This window comes from Xiphophorus couchianus, chromosome 7 (assembly GCF_001444195.1).
Source record: "Xiphophorus couchianus chromosome 7, X_couchianus-1.0, whole genome shotgun sequence".
Lineage (NCBI taxonomy): Eukaryota > Metazoa > Chordata > Actinopteri > Cyprinodontiformes > Poeciliidae > Xiphophorus > Xiphophorus couchianus.
In genome coordinates, this window is record NC_040234.1 from 13,930,345 (window position 1) to 13,957,525 (window position 27,181).

Consider the following 27,181-nt stretch of genomic DNA (forward strand, 5'->3'; position numbering starts at 1 on the left):
CATGCAATGAAGCTGTTTTGCATGTAAACAGACTTAAATATTCGTTTCCTGGCAGATATTAGTTTGTTTTGTTTAAAGCTTGCAATTCCACCCAATTCCTTTTTTTCTACCAAAGACTGTAGCACAACACTAGTAAGAAACAAATCTTCTGCAGGTTCCAGCAGAAAATTAAGGTTTTACAAGATTATCACCATTTATGTTTTAAAGTACATGTGTTTAACATCCATCTCATTATGTTTGTATTAAAATAAACAAGTTTTTGTCAAAGATGATGATGCATTTACACAAGTTCTTAGTTTTGATGCATTTAATCAGTAGTGCAGTAGTGATCCAAACAGTTTATATATAATATGAAAATGGTGCTGCTGGTTATCTGTTACCCTCTAATGAAGCTAAAGTTAGCCTCTAGGAATTTTCCATCTGTGCTAAGCTAAAGGGCTATTTCACAGTTTTTAATGAGCCTGATGTGCCTTTGATCATCTTTCATTAAAAATGTAAAATAATAACACTGGACTGGTCAGACCTGAACCAGATAATTACACTGAACAGAGATGATTTAAATCCTAAATATTTATGAAACCTTTGTAACTTTTGAATTAGACAAGCATAAAAACCACAATATATGGATTAGTCAAACCTGGACTAAGTCACCCAACACTGATTATAGATTCTTTAAAACAAACTGTGATTTTTGAAACCCTTTTTTTTGTTTGTTCTTTTTTTTTTTTTTTACAAAATTTCAATCTTAGCAAATGATTGTGTACTTTCATCCTGTGAGCTGGATGTGTCATTACACCACTACCTAATTCATAAACTTAAAATACATTACCTTCCTTTGATTGATTATGAGATTATTTAAGATGCAGAACATGCCATTATCCAACAACATTCCAGTTGCTTTGTGAGCTTGTTCCACAAACTCCCCAAACCCAATCAGTAAAGCCTCTAATTGCTCTCTGAAACTCGTTTTCACCCTGTTTTTATGTGTGCCTAATTGGTCTAGTGTAATGGCCGCAGAAAACAGCATGGTTGAAAACAAAGCAACCCGTATTCCTCTTAGAGAGGAAAGAGCCTAGGCAGATGTAAGCAATCATCTGCATTTGTTTGTCTGTGTGAAAGATTGCTTCAAAAGTAGCTGGTGAAATTTCGCACAATTGCTCTGGAAGGTGGAGCATCAACTGCAGCACAAAACCAGATAGTTTCTTTGAAACTGAGAGACACAGTTCCCTGAATGCCACTGTAAAAGCTTTTTCTTTTATCAGAGGACTTGCACAAAGTCTATAAATAACAATCCTGTCCGACTGTACCCAAACCTCGGGCTTATTGTTTACGAAGCCCGGTTGATGAAAACAAGTCAGAGTCTTGGGGATGAAGGGGGGTTCTACTGTGCCACTTCAGAGCACACCAGTCACAGCTTTTACTCTCTCACTCACACTTGTAACAAAATTTTAGGTTAACTTCAAAGGAGCTGTAAAACTTCCTGGCTGAGTGTTCAGAGAAGGATGTGGCCCGAAATGGTAAATCAAAGGCTGTGCTATCCTTTACTGTTTCCCAGGGAGAAAAAAAACATGATTCATTTTATGTTTCTGTTCTGCGATGCCGCTGCCGTTGAAATCTTTTAATACAGGACAGGCTGTGGCTCTCACTTAAGCCTCTCATCTTTTGCCCCCATCACAGTCTGTCACTCTTGTCTAATCAGCCCTGCATAAATATTCAGCAGACTAACCTGTGGGTTCATGACTATTAACGAGGCCTAAATGAAGCGCGAACATCAGAAATGTGGTTCAGCGCTTCTAGTTTAATATGTCCTGAAACATCACGGAGCTGAAATTCATCCACCGGGCAACAAATCTACTTTCATGTTTCAAATTTAAAAGATGAAATAATGTGAAGAACAAAGACGTGAATTAAAGAAAAAAAAAATTGATAAGTTTTTCTAAAGAGGCAAAAATAAACAAAAAGCTATGGGTGAATATCATCAAAAAGAACTGATATTGACATCGAGAGAGATGTGTGCAAAAGAAATGAAAAAAAAAAACTGTCTAAAAAACAGGAGTGAGATGTAAAAGACAAAGTGAGAACGATGTCTCGCCTGCTGCACCTTTAAGGACGCTGATGCTTTCAGCATTTAGCACTGCCCTCGCAGTGGGTCCAGCATTGGGACAAGACCAAAGGTTTCAGTTGCACCCTGATCCTCCAAGAGGACAGCTCACGTTGGCTTGGCACTACCCGCAGCAACTTCACACAATAAAAAACAAACAAAAAACGACACAATGACCTTACTGAACTTCTGAAACAGGAGCAGTATAGGGCAGGGCAGGCCGAACGAACGTCGGAAGTAATGAAAACCACTTTTCATTCAGAGTTTCCTCTGAATGAAAAGTGGCTTCCTTTGGAGAGCTTGAAGTGTAATTTCTATGCTAATGACTGTGATGTATCTATGATCCCATTGTGTCAGAAGGATATTACCACGACTCATCGCTGGCTGAGTTAAATATGGATATCTATAGGCCTTTTCACTAAAAAGCCCAGTTTTGAGGCACCTCTGGTCATTCACAGACCACCAATCAAGCTGCTCATGTCCCGTTTCGATGCTCGCTTAGACAAAGAACCATAGGAGATGCATACCATGAAAAGATCTTCATGTCATTCTGTTTTTAAATGAATAATTCTGGACCGATTTGGTGCTACAATCTTTAAGTGATTGGCTATATTTAACGCTTTAAATGCAAGCACATCTTTTTATCATTTGTAAAATAATTCACCTTATCTTCTTCATCTGGCCATAACACATGGTTGCTCACACTGAACCTGGTTGTGTATAAAGTTCCTTCATGTTAAAATGAGGTGGTTCATCTCCGAAGCCACCTGCTACACTGTTGATAAGAATGAGTCATTGCTGAAATCTCAACGACTTCCAATCAGCCTTTTTACTTATATGATCTGCTGAATTTGATGCTATTGTAGTATAACTTAAATTTATTAGACTGTATGTAATTGGATCTTAATCCTGTACAAAGCTTTGTTGAAAAGACATGAAGAAGAAGCTGCCATCTGTCTTTACAAGTTATAAATCCACTTGATAAATAAAATGTAAGAAGTAATCCTTATAAATACATCTACTGATGTCTGAGTCAAACTAAAAAGCTGTTAAACTTGATCAAATTTAATGAAAAATGCCTTTTTCTTGTGTGTAGTCTAAAATCTGTATAAATAGCCCTAAGAAATCTCCCCAATATCCCACCCCCCAACAAATTATGCATTTTGCAAAAGGGATCATCTCCTTGGAAGATTTTAAAGTAGTAGTCTGTTAATGCACATTAGAAAAAAGAGATATAATAATCTCAAATCATTTTGCAATTAAAATTGGGAAAGCATGGTGTACATTAGTATTAATCCCCCTTCAATCTGATACCCTGAAGTAAAATTCAGTGCAAAGAAAAGCCTTAAGAAATTACCCCTTTTTACATGGAGTCCATTTGCACACAATTTAACCTCAGTTTAAGTGCAGCTGTTTGTTAACTCCTCAAAGGTTTGATATAGAACATCAGTGAACAAACGAACCAAATAACAGTAGAGATGTGAAGAACAGCAAGTTTAAAACAAAGTTAGGTCAAAACACTAACCCAAGCGTTGAACGTCTCAATGAGTATTGTTCAAGCCATTGTCTGAAAATAGAAAAAGTGTGAAACAACTGCAAAACTACCAAGAAATGACCATCCACTTAAACTGAAAGTCCAGGCACAGAAAGCATTCACAAAAATGCAACCAAGAGGCTTATAGTGTCTTCGGAAGAACTGTGGAGGTGCTCTGATCAGATGGGAACATCTGTCGACAATTAGTGGTGCATTCAGCAAAGCTGACCTTTATGGAAGAGTGCCAAGATAAAAGGCATAGCTAAAAAGCAACACTGAGTCATGTTTCCAGCGTACCAAAAGCTACATAAAGGTTACAACAAGCATACAGGAGATGAAACTCTGGTCAGATATTACCAAAATTTGACTCTTTTTGTGGTGGAAATCCAACACTGACATGAACAACACATCCTTCCCACCATGATACAGAGGTGGCAGATGAGGGGATGCTGTTCTTCAGCAGGATTAGAGAAGCTGGTCAGAGTTGGTGGTGACAAAATGGATACCCTAAAAGATGAACTACATTACTGCTAAAGGGGGTGAAGTACAAATGCACTTTTTTTTCTTTTTGTCTGCCTGTCTAACTGTTAGGATAAACTTGGACGGCAGATCTAGAAGGAGTGGGCAAGAGGAAATTTTGCAGGGAAACTCTGGGAGACTCATGACCTAAAGTATGAGCTTGAAGGGGGAGCATATTAGAGACACATTAGACTGAGCTTGTCTGCATGACTTTGTGTGTTTTGGAAGGAGGTCTGCCAATAAGCATAAAACATAAAATACTCATTATTCACACAGAACAGTGGTTCTTTTGTCAGTGCAGTCTGCAGAATGACAAGCACTGTGTGTGTACGTATGCGTGCGCTCAGGAAGAAGCTCTGCTTGCTCCAACCATTAGCCACTGATTTACATGGGGAGCAACTGTACTGTATCTGGCTCTGAGTTACGACTTCAATTACAGCAGCAGCAGGACTCAAAAACGTGCACACGCGCACACTTAGGTGCTTAAGAGAGATAGAGGGGCACAGGGAATCTCATTGTGTTGGCAGACTGGGCCGAACAAGGAAATGAAGCCCAGATTGGATTAGCTTTGACAGAAAAATGTGCCTGTGTGAGGGTCATAACAGAGAAATGTGAGGGGGGTTTTTGGAGACAAGGAAGACACGACTAGGAAGGAACCTGACCTTGAATGCCTGAAACAGACATAATTAATCAAAAGCCTTTTATGAAATTATTTTCTGTTTCAGTGCACCCCCCTCCAAGCCTCTATTTATCACACGCCATGACCTTCTGTGGTCCTGTGTGCATGCAAAAGACTGACAGGTCTCTGAGTGCATTCTGATTATTTGAATATGCGAAGTATAAACTGTCGGCAGAACAGTCAAGTGGTGTGTGCACTCGGGTGAACTTAGAGGAATGATAAAGACAAACAAACTACATCCGTCTGCAACCAAAAACGAGAAAAGATTTACCACTCCGCCACGAACAATAACACCGGGAAAAAAAAGCTGTATGACTGCAATACACTTATTATTCACGCAATAATGAAAGCTATTTGAGGAAAATGTAAATATAATAGAGAGAATGTTGCAGGGGAGGAGGTGGAGGAAAGTAGGGAATTATAAAATATTGAAAAATCACAGGAGTGAGAAAGAGGCTGGGGGCGTGAGGAGGGGAACATGCAGCTGAGTGGGAGTGAAGGGGAAGGAAGACATTAGGGAGCTTACAGAGGGAGTGAGGACAAAATATGGAAAAAGCACGGAGTGGTAGCGAGTGAAGATGGAATAGATGAGGCCGTAATGAAGATCGACAGCTCAAATTCATGGCCTGATGAGCGGGAATCTCCAATTATTGCTTTGATGTAAACACCATCAATAAATGCTAAGTGGTAGCTACATCAGTTGCATGAAAATAGAGCACATCTAGACGATATTATAGGAAGACACACTTTATTAACAGGGAAAAAGCATATGAGAATCTGGGAAAAGATGGTGAGAGGATTATGTGACTAACTCAAAGCAGGAGTCACTCAAAGGAGAAGTAAAAAGAAGGCATCGTGATGTTTGACTGAGTGAGTTAAGGTAGTCGGCAAAGAGTAGGTGCGAGAGAAGAGATGGCAAAAAAAAAAAACTCAAAGTGGGACACCTCCCCCCCAGTTATAACCATCATCTTTCTAACTCAGCCAATAACCAGACTGTCTTAATATCTCGCTCCCCTTGCCAGACTCACACGCACTGACGTGCATTTGCACACACTCAAATGAAGATGAAAGAAAAAAAAAAACCCTCATTGATCTCCCCAAATTATCATTAATCCAAACGGTGCTTCTATTAGAGAAGATTCTGCATAATTAGTTTTGGGCATTTTTTTTGTCTCCTGGCGTTCATGTGCATCTTGCTGTGTGTGTGTATGCCGGTGTAGTTTGGGGTTATGAGTAGATGATATTAGATTGTGTACCAGAGACGGGGACTTCCCTGGTGATCTGCCATGCTGAACATGTGTTTGCCATTATTGCATTTCAGAAAGAGACAAAGAGAAAACTCAATCAGCTGAAATCTAATCATTCCTGCGCTGTATGTGAGGCTGCATATTGTGTTTCTGTGCATTTCTGGGTATCCTTCCGAGTGCTGGCTAATATTTAATCATCTTCCATCATGCTGGATAATTACACTTCTGCTTTAGGAGGTAATCCCACCGTGCGTTTGCACATTCTTGCAGGAAGATGAGGCTTGTACTCCGGTGTGTAATAGTTTTCTGTAGCTAGCCTTTGGTGGATAATTCAAATGTCCAATTGCTGCATTAGGTTAACTTTACAATAACTGCAAAATTATTATTCAGTGCCTAGCAAATGTAGTTATATCCTTTCAACTTTTTGCTATATCTTACAATTTCAAGCTTCAGTGTATGTTATTGGGAATTTATGCAACAGACAAAAAGTGGTGCATAATTTTCAAGTGAAAGTACAAAGATATATGGTTTGGCTCATGTTTGTATGCATACTAAGTGAATAATTTTTTGCAACATAACACAAGTTCAGTAAGTTTGGGCTGCAGGCAGGCTGGCCATTGCCTGTCTGTGCTATTATGCTCGATTCAAATCTCTACAGCAAAGTCTGGGCTTTCTCCCGTTTACTTGGGTTGCCTCCGGTAGGAACGTCCACCTGGCCAATTACTGATCAGAAGGAGAAGTTGTGAACAATGACATTGATTTTCTGCACTGTTTTAGAATTGTAGTCTCTGCTGCCATTTAGCAATAGCATCAGAGGAAGTGAATGAAGTGGTTCAGTCCATGTTGGTCACACTTCCAAATATTGAATTAACATTAACAGCAATTTTTATTAGAGCATGGTTGCATACATCGCAGGCAATTTCTGGTAAGCTTCATAGCATTGAATTGGCACCTTACATACTGGTGATTTCTGAAGACAATTAGCGGCATGCCGGCTTTAGCCAGTTTGGTGCCCTTTACATTATTATGAATTCACCAGTCTCCACCCACCAGAAATGTTAAAGGACACCAGAATAAGAATCAGATTTACAAGTCAGATTTGCCACATAAACAAGAAATCTGACTTTAGTTCAGATTTCTTGTGGCAAATGTATAGGCATTTTTAACATAAATATAAATAAACACATATACATGTTCCTTCCACAAACTTTATAAACATACCTCATATAGTCTTAGTCAATCACAGAAATCCCAATAAAGTGTACCGAAATTTGTGGTGGTTTGGTGAGAAAATGTTCAAAAAAGTTCAAGGGGTATGAAAACGTTTGGAAAGTATTGCAAATGCAGACACAGCGGTGAGCTCCTCTTATAATACCCCTGGGACTTGGACGCAGGCAGCGTGCTGCTAAACCAATCTGGAACAGGAGGAAGCTCTGGGAGGCACAGTTTGAAGAAAATATTACGCTGACCAGCTGACTTCTTCTGTGCGAGTTTGGTCCAGCTTTTATCTACATCCAACACGTCTCTCCCGCTAATTTAAGGACCGCGGATCTTTGGATCAGGGTTTCGGTTTTTAATGCTTGTTTTCTTCCTTTGCTTTTGAAGTCCCATAATAATTTAATGAGGATGGTCATTATGCGATTTGAATCTGTATAATATTAGGTGTATGCAACTTTCTCTTGAATGTTGGGTGGTAGTCTACAGTATGTGCTGAACCAGCATAAAGCTGAGAGAAGCAGTTTGATTCTGGGTGTCGGGGGTCAAAGAAGCATATGCATAGCAAGTGCATTGCTCTCTGAGGCACATCCACAGGGCCACTTGCTTTTGTACAATAAACTGAACATGCACAGTAATATGTACAGTATTTGCATTAACAAATTGCATTACTCTTTTTTAACTCCCTTTGTTAGCATCTGGTTGCTTTTCCCTAATTACGTTCTCTCTCTTTTATCCTATAATTCTGAGAACAAGACAACATTTTAATGGCTTCATTGAGCCAGTACTGGTTTACCTTTCACAAAAAAGTACAGATAAAAGGAGAGACGCATGAGGCAAAGTGATTGATAGAGCAGCAACCATATTAATATAAATATGGCTGTACTAGAATCGTGATCTAGTACTAAAAAATCTAAGTAAATCTTTCCTTTTATTTAAGAAACAGTTTCAGTGGAGAATACCTTCCACATTAAGGAAAAGGTAGTTTTATATTATCATCTGTGCTGCCTATACATTTGCTAACAAGAAATAACTTTTAAAATAGATTTTATTCAGTGACATTGCACAGTTTCTCTAAGCCATCCAAAGTCATGGTCCTTTCTTATTCGACTTGTAACTTCAGTTCATCTCACAAGTTTCTGATGGGATTTAGGCCTGTGGAGTGCAATGGAAATGGAAGAGTTTTAAATCCAATGAAAAATTGCTGAATTGATTTTTCCATTTTAACATTTTCCTGTAAAAATCACCCTATTTTTTAAAAGTCTCCTGGTATTTCTAAAAAATGTAAGGACCCCAAGTACTCACACAAGGTTTCCTATGGCCTTAGAAATGGAAACAGATTAACAGTGTGATAAATCGACTGAAATGTTGCTGAAATACTCAATCTGAGTCTTATCTAATCAATGTACATGACTCCAGTTAGTCCAAGTAAAGTTCAGAAAGCTTTGCATGTTTACGTTCTTGATGGAAGGACAGAAAGGGCTTTGTTTCCTAAAATCCTTTCAAAACATCAAGCATTTGAAAGAGTCTAATGTTTGATATGAAGACTTTGTTACTTCTTGAAGCTACGCTTTGCTGTAGTTCTCTAACAGTAAGCTGTATAGATATAGCTTTTAACATAAAAATCACTGAGTGGTGACAAGATGGATCTTTATCCAACCAAGTGGCATATTGTTAAAAGCACTAGCTCTATATGTCATGTCATGTTTATTCCCCAGGGAAACTAGAAGTCATGCCAAACACTCAGACAAACATCAAAACGTTGAGAACTTCAGAAAGGACTTGGATATGGTTATTTTACAGAGATTTTTATTGGTGCCAATGATTAATTTGTATGTGAATAATTACATCCAAAATAAGGTTGAATTTTTCTTGAAATTTTGCTGCAGTGTGTTGTGAAAACTGGCGAAATTAGGTGAGATGATTCCAGGTTAATGCAGACAACAGATCAAGGAGGCCTGAGAAAAATAAGTGAATCTTGTATTTTGATTTATTGATTTCTTTTAAGTTAAAAGAAGGATTTGTTTTAAAGTTTCTTGAACATCTTTACCCGAGGTAATAAATAATTGCATTCAGCACTTGGACTGCCTACATTTTGAGAAATGAATCACTGATATAATCGAAGGCTGAACAACAGAGGAGGATGGCACGGCAAGAACTGAACACGGCCTTGGTAAGTGTTAAGATAAAAGAATTACTCACTCACTCCCTGCTTGATGAGAAAGTGGCCTTACACACAGAATGATTGCGCTGTTGAGGTAAATGATTGGATTTCTCCTGGCAACTGATCACATCGCCACAGAAACTGATGGCATTACCAAGGTAACAGATCACTTTGTCAAGGAGACAGACTGCTTCCAAAAGGAAGGACGAAAGTCTGCCTGTGTGAGGAAATGTGTGTTTTCTTTAGATTTTTCTACTTAAGATTAAACAAAGTAAGCTGTGTCGGTTTAAGGAACGTAAATGAGCATTAAGGATGATTGCTCCTGAAGAGCTCAGAGGAGGAAGTCTGGTTTGGGTCAATGGTTAAGGTCAGATGTTCATGAGTAGTACTGTAGCTGTGGCTCTGTGGGAGTCTATTTACATCCGTTTGTATTTGTGTGTAGGGGTGTACATTGATGGGAAAAGTGTGAAGTTACTTGTCTGCAGGTTTTTATGCGAGGTATTGCTTACTTTAAATGTTAGAAATAAGTAGAGTTCCTCATATTCAGGCTATCTGCAAAAATATTCTCCCCTTCGTTATGACAGAAAATTAATTGGATAAACCAGCAAAGCTTCAATCAAGTTTTCTGGGAAAAATGCTAAAACAAGAACAACTATCTGGTTGATCCCTTCCACAGAGATCAAGACTAATTGATTACTATGGTCTGCCTCTGAATGCTGAACATAATCTTATACATACTCACTTAAATGATAAGAAAATCCCCACACCAAGATAGTGCCACCACGTTTCACTTTAATCATGGTGTTTTCGGTGTGGTATGCATTGTTGGTTTTGACTGTTCATAGATTTTTCTAAATAGGCCAAAAAGGTTTCATTTGAGCAGAAAACCTGTCCCCTACATCGCACATGTAAATTTTTCTGGCTTTCTTTCAGCAATGAGCTTCCGCTTGCCTCTCTTCCTCTCTTTGGTTGCTTTTCTGATTAATTATCTCCTTGCCTGACCTGTCAGTTTAGCTTGACAACCTTGACATGATAGGTTTTGCAGTTATATCGTGTTTTAATATTAAAAGTAAAATGGACCTAAGAGAGCACTGTGAAAGTGTTCATATAATTTGAAATTTATATATTACCCAACTTTACTTTAAACCACCTCTAAACCATTAACCCCGACTTGTTTGTTCGTTGGTCCACATGCTGAAAAGCTCTGCGTAAGACTGTTCTGGGTGAATGGCAAATATTACAAGTATTGTACAGTTTCTTTAGCTGTGCCTTTATATTCCAGTCCATTTATATCTGCTTGAATTTGTGCACACAGCCCAATCAATAGCAACATAGATGGGAGTCCTACCTTTGTGTTACACGTGACCAGATGGCCTCTGGTTCACTTCAAAAGTGGAATTGATCTTTGAGGCCTGCTTCTGAAAGCTGTGCAGCATCTTATACATCATCACCTAAACATAGAATGCCTGCCTATGTGCATCATTCTTTGCTACAAATAGAACATAGTGGGAAAACTGCTACATGATTGGGGGATGAAAACCTACATCTCATGCCTTCCACATAAATTACTGACATACTTCACACTAAATCCAGCACGTTTAACCCCTACTATAACTGCAGGGGAGACTATTATATGCTGCTCTGATTTAAAAGCTTAAGATTTGTGGATATATTTTTATTAATAGAATGACTTTTTGCCCGAGGCACATACACCTGAATAAGTGAAATATCACACTGCTGAAGCACAACAGGCTCTGCCAAATTGGGCAAATGTGAGTTCTGCTGCATGTTTTTGTGTTGTGTTCCTCCTCTAATTAGGCTCTGTCTGTAGGCGTGGGTGTGCATGCGTGCGTGTGTGTGTGTAAAACACAAAGGGCCAATGAGGGTGGCTTAGACGGTTTAATGTCTCCATGGAGGAAAAAGGTTCAAGGACAGATCGCTCCCTCTCTCTTCATCACTCTTCCTAATTCTCTCTGTCTCTGTCGTTTGCTTCTGTCTTGCCCACTACTTTCGCTCAGTTTTCTCTTCCTGTGGGATATTTAGCAATCTATTCGCTGCACTCCATTAGAAGACTCCACCCTGCTCTATACACACAGGCAGACATCCAGAGACACTACAATTAGTTGCTAAACCAGAGACTAAGCGCAATTAGAGCCAGTAGAAATCCTCTGAGCTCTGGTAGATTCATCCTGTGTGTGCATGTGAAAGTCTGTACATGTCAGTCTGTGGTTCCTGTGTAACCTACCCTAACATTTATTGGTGAAGACCACTAAGATAAGCAGTTTACCAATAATATGTTGATAACCAACAATTAAATAAGACTACCAGAGTTCTGTTGCTGCTGCTGGTACTCCTTTAGATCAAAAGACAAGTAAAATGTTCAGCTCAAAGCACTGAAACTGAATTGGTCTCAGTGCTGTTGCTTAATGCTTTAAATAACATTGACAGTGATGCATCTAAGACTTCTGTATTGGATGTCAGGTCTGCATTTCTTACAGTTGATCATAAATATTGACAGACTGACTGGAAAAGTGGGTAGGACATTCTGGTCCTCTGATAAATGCACTTGGTGGATTTGGACAATTTAGAGCAATTCTTAATCTGAACAAACAATTTTTCTGTGGGGTTCCTCAAGGTTCCACTCATGGATTACTATGTCCCCTGTGCTCAAGTCAGATTATGGACTGCTATTACAGTAGTAGTCCATAATCTGACTTGAACTGTATGCAGTCTCTTAGTGACAGCATACTCTATGTATGCTACCACACAGAGATCACAGTTGATTTAGCCACTGTGTTTGTGTTCATAAAAGCCTGCAACTTAATGCAGAAATGTCTAAATTCATTTTTTTATTAAAATAACTCATTTTTAAAGAGCAGGATCTTGCTAGAATCAATGAGGTTAAAGAAGACGGAGCATCCACAATTTATCCAAAAAGCACCTAAAGAGACCTAATTAACACCAGAGAAATCAATCATATCACAGCAGACTCAATAAACTGGTCCCCTGTGAGAAAAAGGATACAGACACAGCTCAATGGATTGGAATATGTGTTGTGTAAAAGCTAGTTTGTTTTGATTAAAAGTACATTATGAAAGTAGATTTGAACATACTTGTTATTAACCTCTCATCTTTGTTTTACAATATTTTTTTTTCATTATTGTAATATTAAGATGTAATATTCTAATCTCCTAGAAATGTGTTCTCATTACAAAAGAAAAAAAACTCATCACAATTAACAGAAATAAAGACTTTAAAAAAATCAGTCTCTCAAAACATTAATGAATCTATGTGTTTCACCAAACACATTTAAGTGTTGCTTGTCGAGTACAAACCATAAATACCTAATTAGTTAGATCATCAGAGATGTGTTTTGTGTTCAGAGGACCAGAACTAAACAAGTGAAAGTCTTATTTCTTTCCTGTGCATCTTACTTCTGTTATAACTCCCTGAATACATGGGAGTATAACATGTATACTCCCATGTATATCTCAAATTGATATTGTTTCAGCTATTTGTTTTAAATTTTTGCTTCTTTACTTTCATGTGATGCTTATTTTTTTTCCTATTTTTTATTTTTTTTTGTTTTATGTTTAGTTGTTACATTTGTTCCTTCATTTTACTATATAAATTTGGTGTGGCAAATAAACTTGCCTTGCTTTTATTACTGTTTGAGTAGCAGTTCTGTTCATTCTGCTAGACAAAGGGAAATAAAGCCTTACCTGGCTGAAGGACATTGATGCCCAGAAGGTTGGAGGTGCGGTTAGCCACTCTGCTCCAGCTGTTGTCATAGTTCTTCCTCCACAGGATGGCAGTACACTGATACTTGCCAGCCTCGCGGCGCCCTGCGCGGGTCACAGACAATCGGAAGTTGGTGTTGGAGTGTGAGCGGTCCACAGTGGTGCGAGTGCCCAAACCAAGCAGTTGTTCTCCCCATTGCAGGGTGCCTTCGCGAGTGAACGTCACTAGGTCCTTGAACTCTCCCTGATCGTCATCTTGAGCACCAGTTGGCATGAAACGCCAGGTGACCGATGTGGGGACCCTGGGGTTGTGGCGAGGCTTGACCAGACAAAGGAGGTCAAAGGAATCTCCAAAGGAGATCGATGGCGTCCGCGATGAGGCCGACACCATAAATGAAGACTCTGGGTGATGGGAGAAGAAGGGCACAGGGGGTTAAGATCACACATAGTCATATGGCTTCTCTATTAGATTTATTGGTTCTGCTGAGTGGCTCTAATAGAGCCACGCTGACTTGTGCATGTAATTAAGTCTAGTCTCTACTGATGCAGGGGGTACAATCTCCTGCTGAAAGCCAGGATGCTAAAAGGCATAAGCCCCATACTGGAGGAACACAGACAGTATTGACGGAAAGGACATTGACTTATACTTAAAGAAGCTTTAAATCTTCACAAGTTCTTCCCTATATTTTCATAGCCAAAGATTCTAGAGGCCTGTATAAGTGGCTTTTGTACTTGTTTCTTAGTGTGCTTGAAAATGAATGGTAATGTAACAGAAGAAACCCGAGGGAGAGATTTCCTCTAAGCACCAATGTTCGATGTACACGCAGCTCCTGCCAAGTCTAAACTGTCCTCATTAGGCAAAAACATTTGCCTGGCTCGATAAAGCCAAAACATACCTTTGTTGGAGGCCAAGGTAGAGAGAAAATAAATCAAAAGATAAGACACAATAATGATAATAACACTGCTCTTCTCTCACTATTTTTGAGTATGTTGATGGTTGCTCATTAGGACAAAGTAGATATATGGATGAGAAAAAAAATGGGGTGGAGCCAACTTTGGTCCTGTCAATGTACTTCCTTGAGACTTTGCAGATTCCTCCATTATGTTCTTGTCAACAGCCCTGTTGTTTCCTTTAGTGTGTCCTCACCCTGTGTCATCCTCTGACAGCCATCCTCCTTGGTGCCCTTCAGGGCGTCTAATCAATGGCTCTCTGTCCAAACTTGGCTGCTGCTGTTGGGACGACCGCCTGAGGCTATAATTCCCTAACAGACAATAAGTCTCTGCTCTCGCTCTATCTCTCATCTCCTGACAAAACTGCTCCCATCCATCTGTCCATCCCGCCACTTCTTCTATAAATCACTGTTTTGTGGAATATTGTATTTTGTACTTAGGACAATAGGACATACCACTAGGTTGCCTGTTCACATAGGTCTTTCTTCTGTTCAGGGCACCTGAATTTTTCCACATTTTGTCATATTGCAGGCGCAAATTTTGATACATTTGACTAGGATTTAAAATAAAAATCCTAATAAAATCTGCCATTAGTGGTAGACCAAGCACTGTGGTTGATCTTCCACATCGGTCTAATGTGGTAGAACAACACAAAGCAACACAACATGTTAACAAGTTGGTATTTAGCCTACTGAGTCGAAACTTTGTAAAACCAAATTTTTCACTGCAAGTCTATGGTAGTATATCTCTAACATTTTTGCATATTCGTGTTAGCAAAATAGTTCAAGCTCAGTCAAACTGAATGGAACATGGATTTTCAAGCTGTGCTGCAGTTCCTTTTGGATCTAGGTCTGAATTTTGAGTGATTCATTTAGATAAATGAGCTAAGCTATTCGGTTGTAGCTGGGACTGTGTGCATTTTGTCGTGTTGGAAGGGGAACCATCTTACCAGTTTTTCTCCAGCTTCTTAAAGATTTTCCTCAATGTTTCCCCTGTATGTAGCTCAATCCACCCTTCCATCAGCTCTTACCAGGATCCCAGTCCTTATTATAAAAATGTGCTCCATGCAATAATGCTAACACTAACCTTTTTCAGCATTGGGATGGCCGTATCTGACCAACACAACTTCTTTTATGTATTTTCTTGTGATAGACTGCAAACATGACATATTTTTAACAATGTACACAACTACTAATTGTCCTCTGAGCAAAAAGCTCTCCAGCTCTTCCAAGGTCATAAAGGGCCTCTGGGCTGTTTCTCTGATTAATGTTCTCTTGGCTGTCAGTTCTGATGGACAAGCAGGCCTTGAAAGTTTCGCAGTTGCGCCTCACTATACATTTGACTGCTCATGGTTGTCAGTTTAATTGAATTTTGATTTGGGGAACCAAATTGAAAGAAAATGCAAACACACTGTATACTTTTCAGATTTATATTTCTAAAAAAAGATGCCGAAAACAATATTTCACTTCCTTTTCTCTCTTTCCAATTATCTTCTGTATTGGTCTGTAGATTAAAATCCCATTAACATAGATTGGGAATTAAACAGGCAACCGGACAAATCCCCTTTAAGCAAGTCAGCTGAGGTAAAAAAGAAAACTTTACGCAAAGCCTCCAGAGGACATCCCTCTATTCACCACTAGCAATCAGATGGAGACCATTAATGAGGGTGCAGCAGCCATATATAAAATATGAAGATATACAGCCTTTAACTGGTTCACTCTGACGACATGGTTAACATCTGTGCTTAGACAGAAAACTTGGAGCAGAAGTTTTTTTCCCTCCTTTTAGTTAAAAAAAGAACAGGGACTAAAAAATCACGCCAACAGTTGTACAAGCTGGAAGCTGGAAGAAAAATCAGACTTCTATTTGCATGGGAGGATTAGGTTCAATAAAGCTGCAGCTGGAGGGGTAAAGTGAGAAAAATGAGGGCCAAAGTAAAAAACACATTGACCGTCACGCAACGGTGCATATTCAGAAAATCCTTTGATCAACAAGCATGGAGGACAAGAAGAGGAGGCGACGTTGAGGAGTCTAACCCAAGAACGATGAGCAGCTTTGGACTTCTCCCACATTTGCATAATGTGTCTCTTGTTCCTCAGACTAATGTTGTTCTTGTTGCTCCAACTTGACAAATGGCCACTTAAAAACTGACATCTACTCTCTGCAGCGCCGCTCTGTGCTGCTGCAGGGAGCTAATCCCTCGATCGTGCGAGTGTGGGAACGCCTGGTGCTGTGGCCTGCCAGCTCCAAACTGCTCCGCTCCAGTGGCTTCCTCTGCCTGAACTGTGAATGTTAAGCTTAACTCAGCGGTGACAGAGGAAACTCGCAGACTGTGAAACATATTGCTTCCGCATTTCCATTCTAATTATTCTAACTAATCCATATGTGTGGGGGTGTGCGTGCGTGTATTGGCGTGTATAGGTTTATCCCTGGCATCATGGGAAGAGCACTGCTCTTGACACGAGGCAGGTAGTGTTAAGAGTGTGTGTCTCTCATAATTGCTCCTTCCCCTAAATGGTGCACGAATAAACCATGGGATGTTCAAATGTGAGGACTGCATGTGTTTTCTGAGCCATTCACCAAATCACAAACTACATGGCTCAGTGTGATTTGGTGTTGAAGTAGCATTCGTTGTGCTAGTCAGACTGTTTACATGCCTTACTGACTTCAAGACATTTTAAAAAAGCAGACTATATTTGAACTACATAAACAATGAATCCCAGTTAACCCCTTAACCCCCATTCCTGCAGCTGCATTTAGACTCAATTGGAAGGGAAACAAAGTATATAACATATTAAAGGCAATATTTTCCCATGTAAAATGTTGATGCCACATATACTACTGTAATGTGTCTCAGTGTTAATAGGTAAAAGTCATGCATTATATACAGTAGATTCATTGGATAAACATGAACATATTTTAAGTTTTAATTTATGTTATCCAAGGTTACTAATGCTGATATCAAATAAGAATTCAAAATTGCTACCCTATATATGTGCATTTATTGAATAGGACTAACAAATTGAAAACTGGCAGCCTAATAAAAAGCAGCGTACACTGATTATTGGTATTTTTCATTAATAACTCCATCAACGGGAGCAGCATGGCTTGGAGTTTCACTTTTTGAAATGAATTACAGAAATAAATTGAACTTTTCCAATAATATTCAAGTTTCCAAATGCACAACATTTGGGGTGGAGAATCCAGGCTTATATGGTATAACTTACCAACAGTCTTTACTGTGACTGTTTTGGTGGCTGATTGCTCGCCAAGCTTCTCCCAGTTTGGGTCTGTTTCGGTGCCAATGTTAATCCACTGGGTTGCTGAGCAGCGGTACTGACCCTCATCTCCAGGTAAAGCATTGTAGAGGGATAGGGAGAAAATGTCAGCACGCACCCTCTCAACACGAATTTCCCCATAACCGGAGCGCTCTCTGTAGCTGGGTCCATGAGTAACAGTACCGTCCCGATCCACAGAGGCTACTTCCTGGATCGGTCCGGCTGATTGCCTGCCTGTCCACTGCCATACGACAGTCAGCGGGGCAATAGCAGAGCTGACTGAGCACATCAACTGGATGGGGTCTCCTTCGAGGACTTCAGAGGAGTTAGCAGATAGCGACACTGTGGTGTTGTTCTCTGTAGAAATAAAGAAAACAGACAGACAAAAGATTGAAGATGAGAATCAGTGTGTCTCATTATATGCATATATTGAAATGTTGCAAATTTACTAAAAATCATAAGTACAACAAATTTTTAGAAGCCTCTTTGTTTACATGTGCACCCATAGTTTTATGCTCCATCAGGCTTACATTTTTGCTTGTCAGCTCAAGTTTACTACAGAGATAGTAAAAACTCACTGCAAGCTCCAAGTTTCGACAAAATCAAGAAAAATCTTTAAGCTTTAGCAACACCCGATTGTATCGGGGAGAACTAGAACATAATTAGGTTTTCTGAATGAATAAGGAATTAGATGTTTTCAATTGAAGTTAGTAAAAGATGACGGAGTAGCTTAACAGACAAAAAGGCAAAATGCATAATAAATGTATTTTTTGCAAAAATATCAGTCATGCCTCACTGGAAGAGAATTATTTCTGCATTCTATGACACCGTACCCTCTTTCGTGGTAAAACCCTCACTAGATCACCGCCGACAGTATTTTTGTCACGAAGCCTGAGTGTCACAAGCCGCTCTGATTTTTTTGAATGCAATGCTATTTACACTGACTGATACTTCCACATAACTACATAACTGCCTTTGCAGGCAGTTTGAGAATTAAACTCCTATATTAATTTCTGGCTTGAATCACGACAAATTTACTCTCGTCTGTCATTCAGTCAGTGTAACTCAATCAATTACATCGAGTTACATTCTGTACAATCTATTTAAAACATACAACATTTGACTCTCAGTGGTGATTGCTATTTATGTGTGAATTGTTCATAGATTTCTGAATGTATAATGTGCTTTTAAAACTGTAAAATTCCTGTGTGTTTAGACTTCAAGACCTGAGCTCCAGATGATAACGAGAACAAACTATTTGCTTTGTACAGGAAATAACAACAACAATCTCTAATGTAGATTTGTTAAAAGAGTGCATTAAACCTTAAAAAAGGGGGTTTGTGTGCAGCAGAGGAAGTGATGGCAAACTTGTGTTCATGTCTACTTCAAAGTGTCTCAGGGTGGCAGAGAGGCAGGTGTGAGGTGAAAATGGGAAACTGCCAAAAGCAGAAAATCATTTTGTCGCTGGTAATTTTATTGTGTCTGACTTCCAAAATGAATTATTCAGAGGGAAATGCTGCAATGCCTAAAATAAAACTGGCAGCTTTATTTCACTCTCTTCTAGGGTGAAAATTTAAAACATAAAATTTTATTTTCTTTTATTGATAGATATACAGTATAAACAGAATTTATGATGGATTACTATAAAATGAATTAGTAGCAATTTAAGTAGTAGCAACATTACTTAAAACACAGCGCCAATGAAAGTTGAGTCTTTCATCGATCCCTATTATGATGCTGCTGCAGCCATGCTTCATTGAGATACAGCTTTGGGTTAAGCTGACAGAAGCAGATGCCCTTTACTGAACAGTAACGCTAGTCTGCTTCGGGCCAGGGAACAAATATGAGTTGATGGTTGTACTTTTCTTCAATCTTTTTGCCGACCAATGGGCGTGACAGCGCCTTAAATCTTTTAAAGTGCCTACAACTTTTTTGAATGGGTCCTGGTCTGTGAGCTACAAGGCTTTTTTCATCCACATTTTTCCACAGAATACATTTTGACCTGTCACACTTCAGAGAGCACAGTTAGTGGTAACAATGCTGCAGATTTTACAATGTTTCTGCTCGCCCCAAAGTCTTTATCAATGGAATTATAGTCAATTTTCTGTTACCTGGACAGTGTTTTCCATGAAAAATAAAAAAAGCATTCCTTGAAATAGATCTGTTTTTAAACCTTATATAAACATGTGTTGTTCATGATTCAATTTCCACGTATCAGGACTTGATTAAGGCTTTTTAAAATAATTGGCAGTTGAGTCAGTAAGTCCCAATTCAGATGATGGATGTATTGTTTATATTTTTCTTTGTCAGCTGTCCCCACAATAGGCAATGTACCGCAATTTGTACAACCAATTTCACACTTGAAAGCAAAAGGTTGTGCATATTATCTTGCGCAAATAAAGAATTTGTGTTATATGAAATATTCTAACTCCTATTGCAGCTGTCTATGTATGGAAGACCTGCACAAAAAGCAGTTAAAATGTTGTTTATCAAATATGACATATAAAGCAAAGTTTAAGTTCGAGATGCAAAAGAACAACTTGTAAGTTTTGGCAGCACATTTATGAAACCGCAGTGGATTATCAATATCAATAAGTCATACCAAAGCAGTCAATAAACATGCTACCATAAGTCTGGCATCTTAAACTATTCTCAAGGAAAACATTGTGAGCTGAAGTGAAGGGGTATTTTTGTAAGTGTTAAGTCAGGTATATGTATAAAAGCAAAAATGTGACTTGCAAGCTCCTATTGGAAAAAAAATATCTTCTCTAGTTCACCTGTCAGGATAGTGGCCTGGTGTCTTTAGCTTTAGGTATTTTGAATTTTCTAAGGTGACCCACACTCCACATTTGCTTTTGTTAATATGCTATTTTTGAGGTGGTAGGAAAATGGTCTGCATCCATACTTTGCCATTCTGTTCCATATTGGAACCACATTGTTAACCACGAAGACAAGTCAAGCTCACGGTGAACACAAACGACAGCACTAATAAAATTTTTCAGTTACAAAAACAAACAGAAAAAAACCATAAGAGCACCTGAGACCATCGTCAATAAAAAGAACCACATTTTTTCTTAAATGGACAACAAATGTATGTAAAAGTGTGGCTCATGTCCATTATAATCCTTGTAAGTGAATATGGGAGCATGCATGTAGTACTAACTGGCCCCAGGCTTCTTACACTGACAGCTTTGAACGTGTGCGTGAGGGTTGAGATTCTCTTTCTGAACCCCATGAAGCTTGTTCACCGAGTCCACATACGCACAGGAAAGAAGACTCAGATCACAGGGCTCAGTGGCACTTCAGAGTGAAAGGATAAAAGTCTTCTCTTCGGCTCTGTTTTTTAAAATTTTTTCATCCTTTTTCTGCTTTGCCGAAGCTCACGTCACTTCTACGTCCATCAAACATCCCGTACCTCTGGTTGGCGCATGACATCTCATCCCCCTGTGAGGAATCGCTTCAGTTTTGTGAGTGTTTCTCAGTTTTTGCCTCCCCTTAGGCCAAGCTCTGCCTCATGCTTCTGCCATCCTCATTGCGCCTAATAAGCATGAGCCTTCACTGAAAATGGAATAAAATTGCTTCTTGTTTCTATCACACTCTAATGGATAAAGGGAAACCCTTTTATCTCTCTCTTTCCCTCTGTCTTTAATTTTAATAACTTCATCACTTTTTTCCACAGCTTTATTGTATCACTTTTTCTCACTGATTTATAAAGTAAAGCAGGAAGTGAAATGTAGATGTATAATTTGCATCAGATAATTAAGTGTGCACTCTAGTGTTTGTTAAAAGTTATAGAACAAGTACTTCTTCAATAAACATTATGGTTTCCAAGGACAACTATACTGTCATATTTCTAAAAAGTACTAAATCAGGACTATTTCAGTTTGTTGTTACTATAAAAAACATACAAGTTCCAAGCTGGATATATAAAGCAAGTCACCATGGGATACAACATGGGAAAGTTGCAGCAACTCCCACCTCAAAATCCAATTTGGCTGCTCCATATTTAAAACTTAAGAGAAAACTGCAGTGATGTACTATTAATTTGTTCTTTTCGAAGTTTTTGTATCATCAAGTCATCTATAAACATAACTGTACAAGTTTTACTGAATGAGTGAAGCTGATTCTTTAGCATTTAATACATAAAATGGAAAATCTCTGCTAAATGTTTATATGGCTAGTGTGACTCAAAGAAAGACAATGAGCACATCCATGTAGCTAATTGCAACTGGAAAGTAGCAAAAGATCAAACTCAAATGAGTTTGTGGGTTTTTTAAAAAAGTGACTGGGCACAGCAAAACCAGAAACCTGTCTGGTTTTGTGTTACAACTACTAGATACAGTTAGTAAACACAGGGTACAACACTTCTAACCGTCTCATCAACGACATCTAGGCACCTTCTCTTTTCCCTAATGCCTCATTACCAGCATGGATTGAGTGATGTGTTTTCAATGTAAACTCAACTTGTTCCTACTTTTGCGTGAGGTGTCACACATGTTTGAATTGTGATGTGAGGATCATGTCAAACACATTGATATTCTTTGAATCTCAAGCAAAAATGAAAAATGAAATGAGTTGTTTTTAATATTTATTTCTTAATTCTCTCGTTTTAAAGAAAAATAAAGAATGGTCGGAATCTGTGTAATGGGTACAAGCCAAGGATTCTTATGTTTTTCTTCATTTACATTTTCAAATCCTCTTTAAACCTTATATGTTTTAAATGTTCCTGTTCTCTCAAATAACCTGTGTTCTCCACAACAGTGCGTCTCTTCTAGTTTTCTCGAAACCTTGCTGTTCTATTAGTGTAAAACAGATCCAGTTTGGCAGGTGAACATGCTCTTGCGTTCCTATTGAAAATGTAAACTCATCCATCAGCTCTGATTTATCAGAGGTGTTTACAGTTGGTTTTTTTTCTGTGCTGTCAGCTCTGTCTACATCCCACTCATCAGCAGTAGCTCCTGCTGCAACCTAATACTAACCTGACACCTATTACACCAATTAGAGCAAGGAGGCACAAGCAAGATTGTACATGGATTAGATAAGTCAAGCATTAAAGAATATTTTTTGTGTGAAAGAATAGCCATGGTTATTATCTTGAGTAAGCACAATAAACATCCTTTATAGGTCATTAGGGTCTTTTGTTAGAGAAGCTAAACCTCCCTTGTACATATATTCCCTCAGGAGCAACGGCAAGCTCCACACCATCATTTTTTTCTCTAATTTAGCAGGAGGTGCAGCAGCAAAAGTAAGGTAACACTGGCTGTTTTGTAGGAGATCCCACTCAATTTTTATTATACTTGTAGCAGCTGGCTCCATACTCACTGTTCCTGTCCTAAGGGACATGAAAGTAGAGTAAAAAAAGAAGAAGGCAGCATATTCCCCCACCAAGATTAAGGGAAGGAATAGTCTCAGGGGCAGTTAACAGAATCGTGACCACAGTTTTAAAGGTTTTACTGTAACTTTGAATCAGTCAGCTGCAGCCCTGACACAACCCCAATGGGCAGCCCTGCTTGAGCCAGCTGAAGAGGTCTGCTCCAGCAGAACACATTAATTTAGCCAGGGGAACCACTTATATGGCCCTGGAGAGCCTCACGCCTTTCTCTGCTTCTTTTCTTTCTCCATACTTTCATTTCATGGCTGTTAGCTCTTTTTAGTCCAGACTCTACTGCTCTCCATTATCCGCCTATAGTGTTACTCCCCTCCCATACAGCCAAGCAAATGGGGAAGGACCACAGAGCAGCATTACCAACCCTAAACAATCCACTCAAGAAAACACATCAGAAATAAAAGCAGCATTATCTTTTCCCTCTTACTCAAAGCTGATGGTAGAGACAGTGAAGCAGTCTGGTATAGATCAGTTTTGAGAAGAGAAATGAGTCTTATGTAGTGGATTCAATACTTACTGAGTGGTTGAACTGTGATCTGGACATTGCGCGACCGTTTGCTGCGATCAATGAAGTCTCCCGTTGGTGTCTTTTCCCGCTCCGTAACGCGGCAGATGTACTTTCCGGCGTCTTCTGTACTCAAGCGATGGAGCTTCAGCAGGTGGATATTGGGAGACTCTTTGCGCACGGTGACGAGTCCGGCTGCCTCACGGGCAACGTAACCAGGGCCCAGGACAGGCACGGCACTGGGGCCCACCACGGCCACCGGTGAGCTGCTGAAAACCCACGACACCGAGAAGAAACGCTCGGGGACGTTTTGCGCCTCTATGGTGCAGCGAAGCTCCAGCGACTCACCGGCCATGAAGGACCGCCGCTCCGTGCTCACCTGGATGCTGAAGTCTCGATCTAAGTAGAAGAAAGAGACATAGAGAAAAACAGTAGTCAGAAACAGCCAAATATGTACTCAATTCTAATAAAGAAGCAAAAGGTGTGGGTGAGGTGAAGGTTCGTTCTCCAACATCCCAAACAATTTCCTTCTGATGTCTAAAACCAATGAAATATTTTGAACTTAAACTGGCAACAGCTGAATAAACTTTCAAAGAAAAGAAACAAAAGGGGGGAGGAGAGATGGGATGAAAAATGAAGCATCCGGTGCCCTGCTCTGAAGACAAATCTTTGGAACCATTTCCCATATTTCACAACCAGAACTAAGAATAGATATATTTAATTAAAATATAACTTAGCCCTTTAGCTTGCTGTTTTGCTCCAACCTCCTACACACACCAAGTGAACAATTAGCGTTAACACTGATAGTTCCAACACTTCCACATGGCTAAATTAAGCTTGGTTGTAGTTTTGTTTTTGTTTGTGTGTATATGTCCATCTGTTCTGTTTAATTTGCTTTAATATTTTACAGTTGAGAAGCTTGCATTCAACTGATGTGGCAACTTTGTTTTTTTAACTATAGTGAGTACAAACAGGGTTTCAAAAGAACACAATTAAGGAGACAATTTCAAAGACTCCCCTGGTAGAAGAGCAATAGATGTGGGGGTGAATAATATAATAAGAGATCAATGATAAATGTATTTGTTCACTAACCACTAATGCATAAAAACACAACGGATGAGTGACTGACCAAACTAGCAGCATCTGAACAAAAATTATTGGCCAACTGACCAATAGTAATTAATGTCTACAATAGCAATGGATGGAAAGAAATCAATATCTTGTCTTTATAGCTAATATTTTCTATTAATACGAACATGCTGATGCCAGCATGCTTGCTTTCAATAGCCTTTTAAAAACTAAAGTCTTGCATTTCCAAGGTCAAATTATTTCCAATGCAGGTTCAGGATTCTCAATGGGCTTATTCAACTCCAAAGGTTCAGTGGGTGAATAAGTTCCAGGGGACAAAATAATCAGGGTAGAATAATGGAAACATGCCTTTAGCTGGTGCTTTACTATTTTATACATCATTTGCTTTATATTAAATCAATAATACGCATTATGTGGTGACCACACCCACAGTGTGATGGAACCTCATGTCCCCTGAGTCTAGTTTGTTCCCAATGTAGGTCACCATAAAGGAGACAGTGGATAGAGGTCTAAATTAATAGCTCTAATTCTTTCCATCCATTTAGAGTTGCATAATGGAATAAAATGTTCAGTTCTTCACTCAAATTCCAAAATTAAAACCAAATAATTGAGGAAAAAAAAACCATTGAAGAAACAAATAGTAGTAAGCAAGATATGCAAATGTATGAGAGTGACATGATAAATTTAACATTTGACTCATTAATTTATAGCTTTTTGCTATCTTTACCTTACTGAAATAGATTCCAATAAGGTGATGTAAAGGTTTTAGCTCTATTAATGTGAGTGTAGACATTATTTATTGTAACACTTCAACTTGTTCTTTTTTCACTGTTTCCTTCTTAAAGTCTTGGAAAAAATAATCTAAATTGACAGTGTGAGAGCACATACTTGGCAACAGGAAAGAGAAGAACAACCAGTGGATTCAAAAATAGCTAATGTACTTCTATGAGGTCAGTGAAATATTTTGTTGGGATATTTGAAATAGATCAATGTCATTGATTGGCGGGTGACCCAAATCCGGCCATAACTCTGAAAAGTGCTTCAATATTAGGAGGAGTTTACAGTAATGGGGCAGAGGATAGGGTGCATTTGGGGTGAGGTATTGCACTTTGTAAAGAAAAAGAAACAAATATACAAAAATAATACGAAAAGTGTTCATTTGAGGTGGTCAAAGAGCAGTGAAGGAGGGTAAGAGACGGGAGAAGAACAGATAAAGTGAAAGATGCATTAGGATTCTGTCTGTTACTTCTCTCTCTGATGGCGGCTGTGGGTGATTAGCTAGTGATGAAGCTGTCTTGAGATCCATTCCATCTTTTATAATAGAAGCCTAATGGAGGAGCTGCTGCCTCTCTTGTCTATGTTATCGCACACACTGCCAAATATCTCCTTAAACAGGTGAAACATAAAACAGGCAACTTTACCCTGAAGGCATGCAAGCTGCACCCTCATAATGCAATAGGCACACAAAAACAAGCTGAAAAAAAATATGCACATAACGAAGTTTAAGCACTCCGATATACAGCTGTATACTGCCGAGCAGCTGCTTATTCTCTTTGTCGTGTAACAATAACTGCATCAATTATAGATTACAGGAAAGATGAAGCAAAGAAGTGTGTTGAGGGTTGAGCTTTTTGGTGTCTCTTCTCTGAAGTAGCATGAGCTGATCTGAAACTCGATTTATGGAAGATCTCAACTCAACCCCTTGTTCTCATACATGTTGCACTAGCTGGGGCACCGTCGAGTTGCATCAGGCCACAGCGGATCAGCGTTTAATGGACAAAGGCAAAATGATCTTCACTTTGAAGTGATTTGCTGGCATCAGACAGTCACCAAAGCAAGAGGCAAAGCAGTTTATCACCCAAATCTCTGGCCTTTTCTTAGAAGCACATAGAGTCTCTTTATGTGCATGGAATACATTACAGTGGGTCTGAAGTGCTTGATAAGATCTATGTGCATGTGCAAAGCTATAAAGCAGCTTTTGTTGCATGTCCTTCTGGTGTGTGAGGAGACTGATGGCCTTATTAGATGATTATCTAATGAGACATACTACAATGCCAGCCACCCAAACACATTCTTTGGGCTTTTTCAGTTTTCCAGAACACCCCCAAAGACAAATCCCTCTTTATGTCATCTCAGATTATCATGCTTCCACCATATTGCGATGGTGTACGCCTCTGTGATGGTGCTGTAATCATAGAGTCTTAACGAGCGATGGCCAGAACTTTGTCACAAGAAGGTGTGATGTTTCTTATCCTATGAACCTTTGGAAGGGCCATCATAATACTTGGGCCTATTTATTTTATTGAGATGTCAACAGACTGCATGGTGTGGCAATTGTTAGTGTAATTGCTTTGTATAAAGCTGGTCTTTTGTTTAAATAATGTTCTTTTCTATTTGGTGTTTGCATATGTGAGTTATCTCAGGGTACTCCTGGAGCTAAATTGGTTTTATGTGTGATTCTCTCTGTGTTGACCTATATTGGGCGGACAACTTGTTTTTCACCCCCTGACTTCTGGAGATCAATTATTGCCTCATGACCATGCAAGATAAAGCAAGTACAGACAATAGATGGACTGATGGTGAGTGAGTTAACTATTGTTTCTGTATAATTAAGTACCTCCATTCACATTCCAACTCTGCCTTTATCTTATTTTCCTTCTCATTACTTAGAAGCTTATTCTCTGTATGTATTTGCTTTCAACAGACTTGATGATGTCTGTAATATTTCACATTAATATGCTACTATACAACTGCACAACTGGACAAAAAATAT

General features: G+C 39.0%; 1 protein-coding gene across 2 annotated transcripts in view; it reads right to left on the reverse strand.

Moving 5' to 3' along the window:
• igsf3 (immunoglobulin superfamily, member 3) overlaps window positions 1-27,181 on the reverse strand; it is a 108,862-nt gene that overhangs the window by 13,354 nt on the left and 68,327 nt on the right. For both annotated transcript variants that reach the window (XM_028023391.1, XM_028023390.1), the window contains exons 4-6: window positions 23,332-23,718; window positions 17,378-17,785; window positions 13,182-13,601 (exon numbers count right to left, since the gene is read on the reverse strand). In XM_028023391.1, coding sequence (XP_027879192.1) covers window positions 13,182-13,601; window positions 17,378-17,785; window positions 23,332-23,718 — 1,215 coding nt within the window. The remainder of the gene's footprint in view (window positions 1-13,181; window positions 13,602-17,377; window positions 17,786-23,331; window positions 23,719-27,181) is intronic.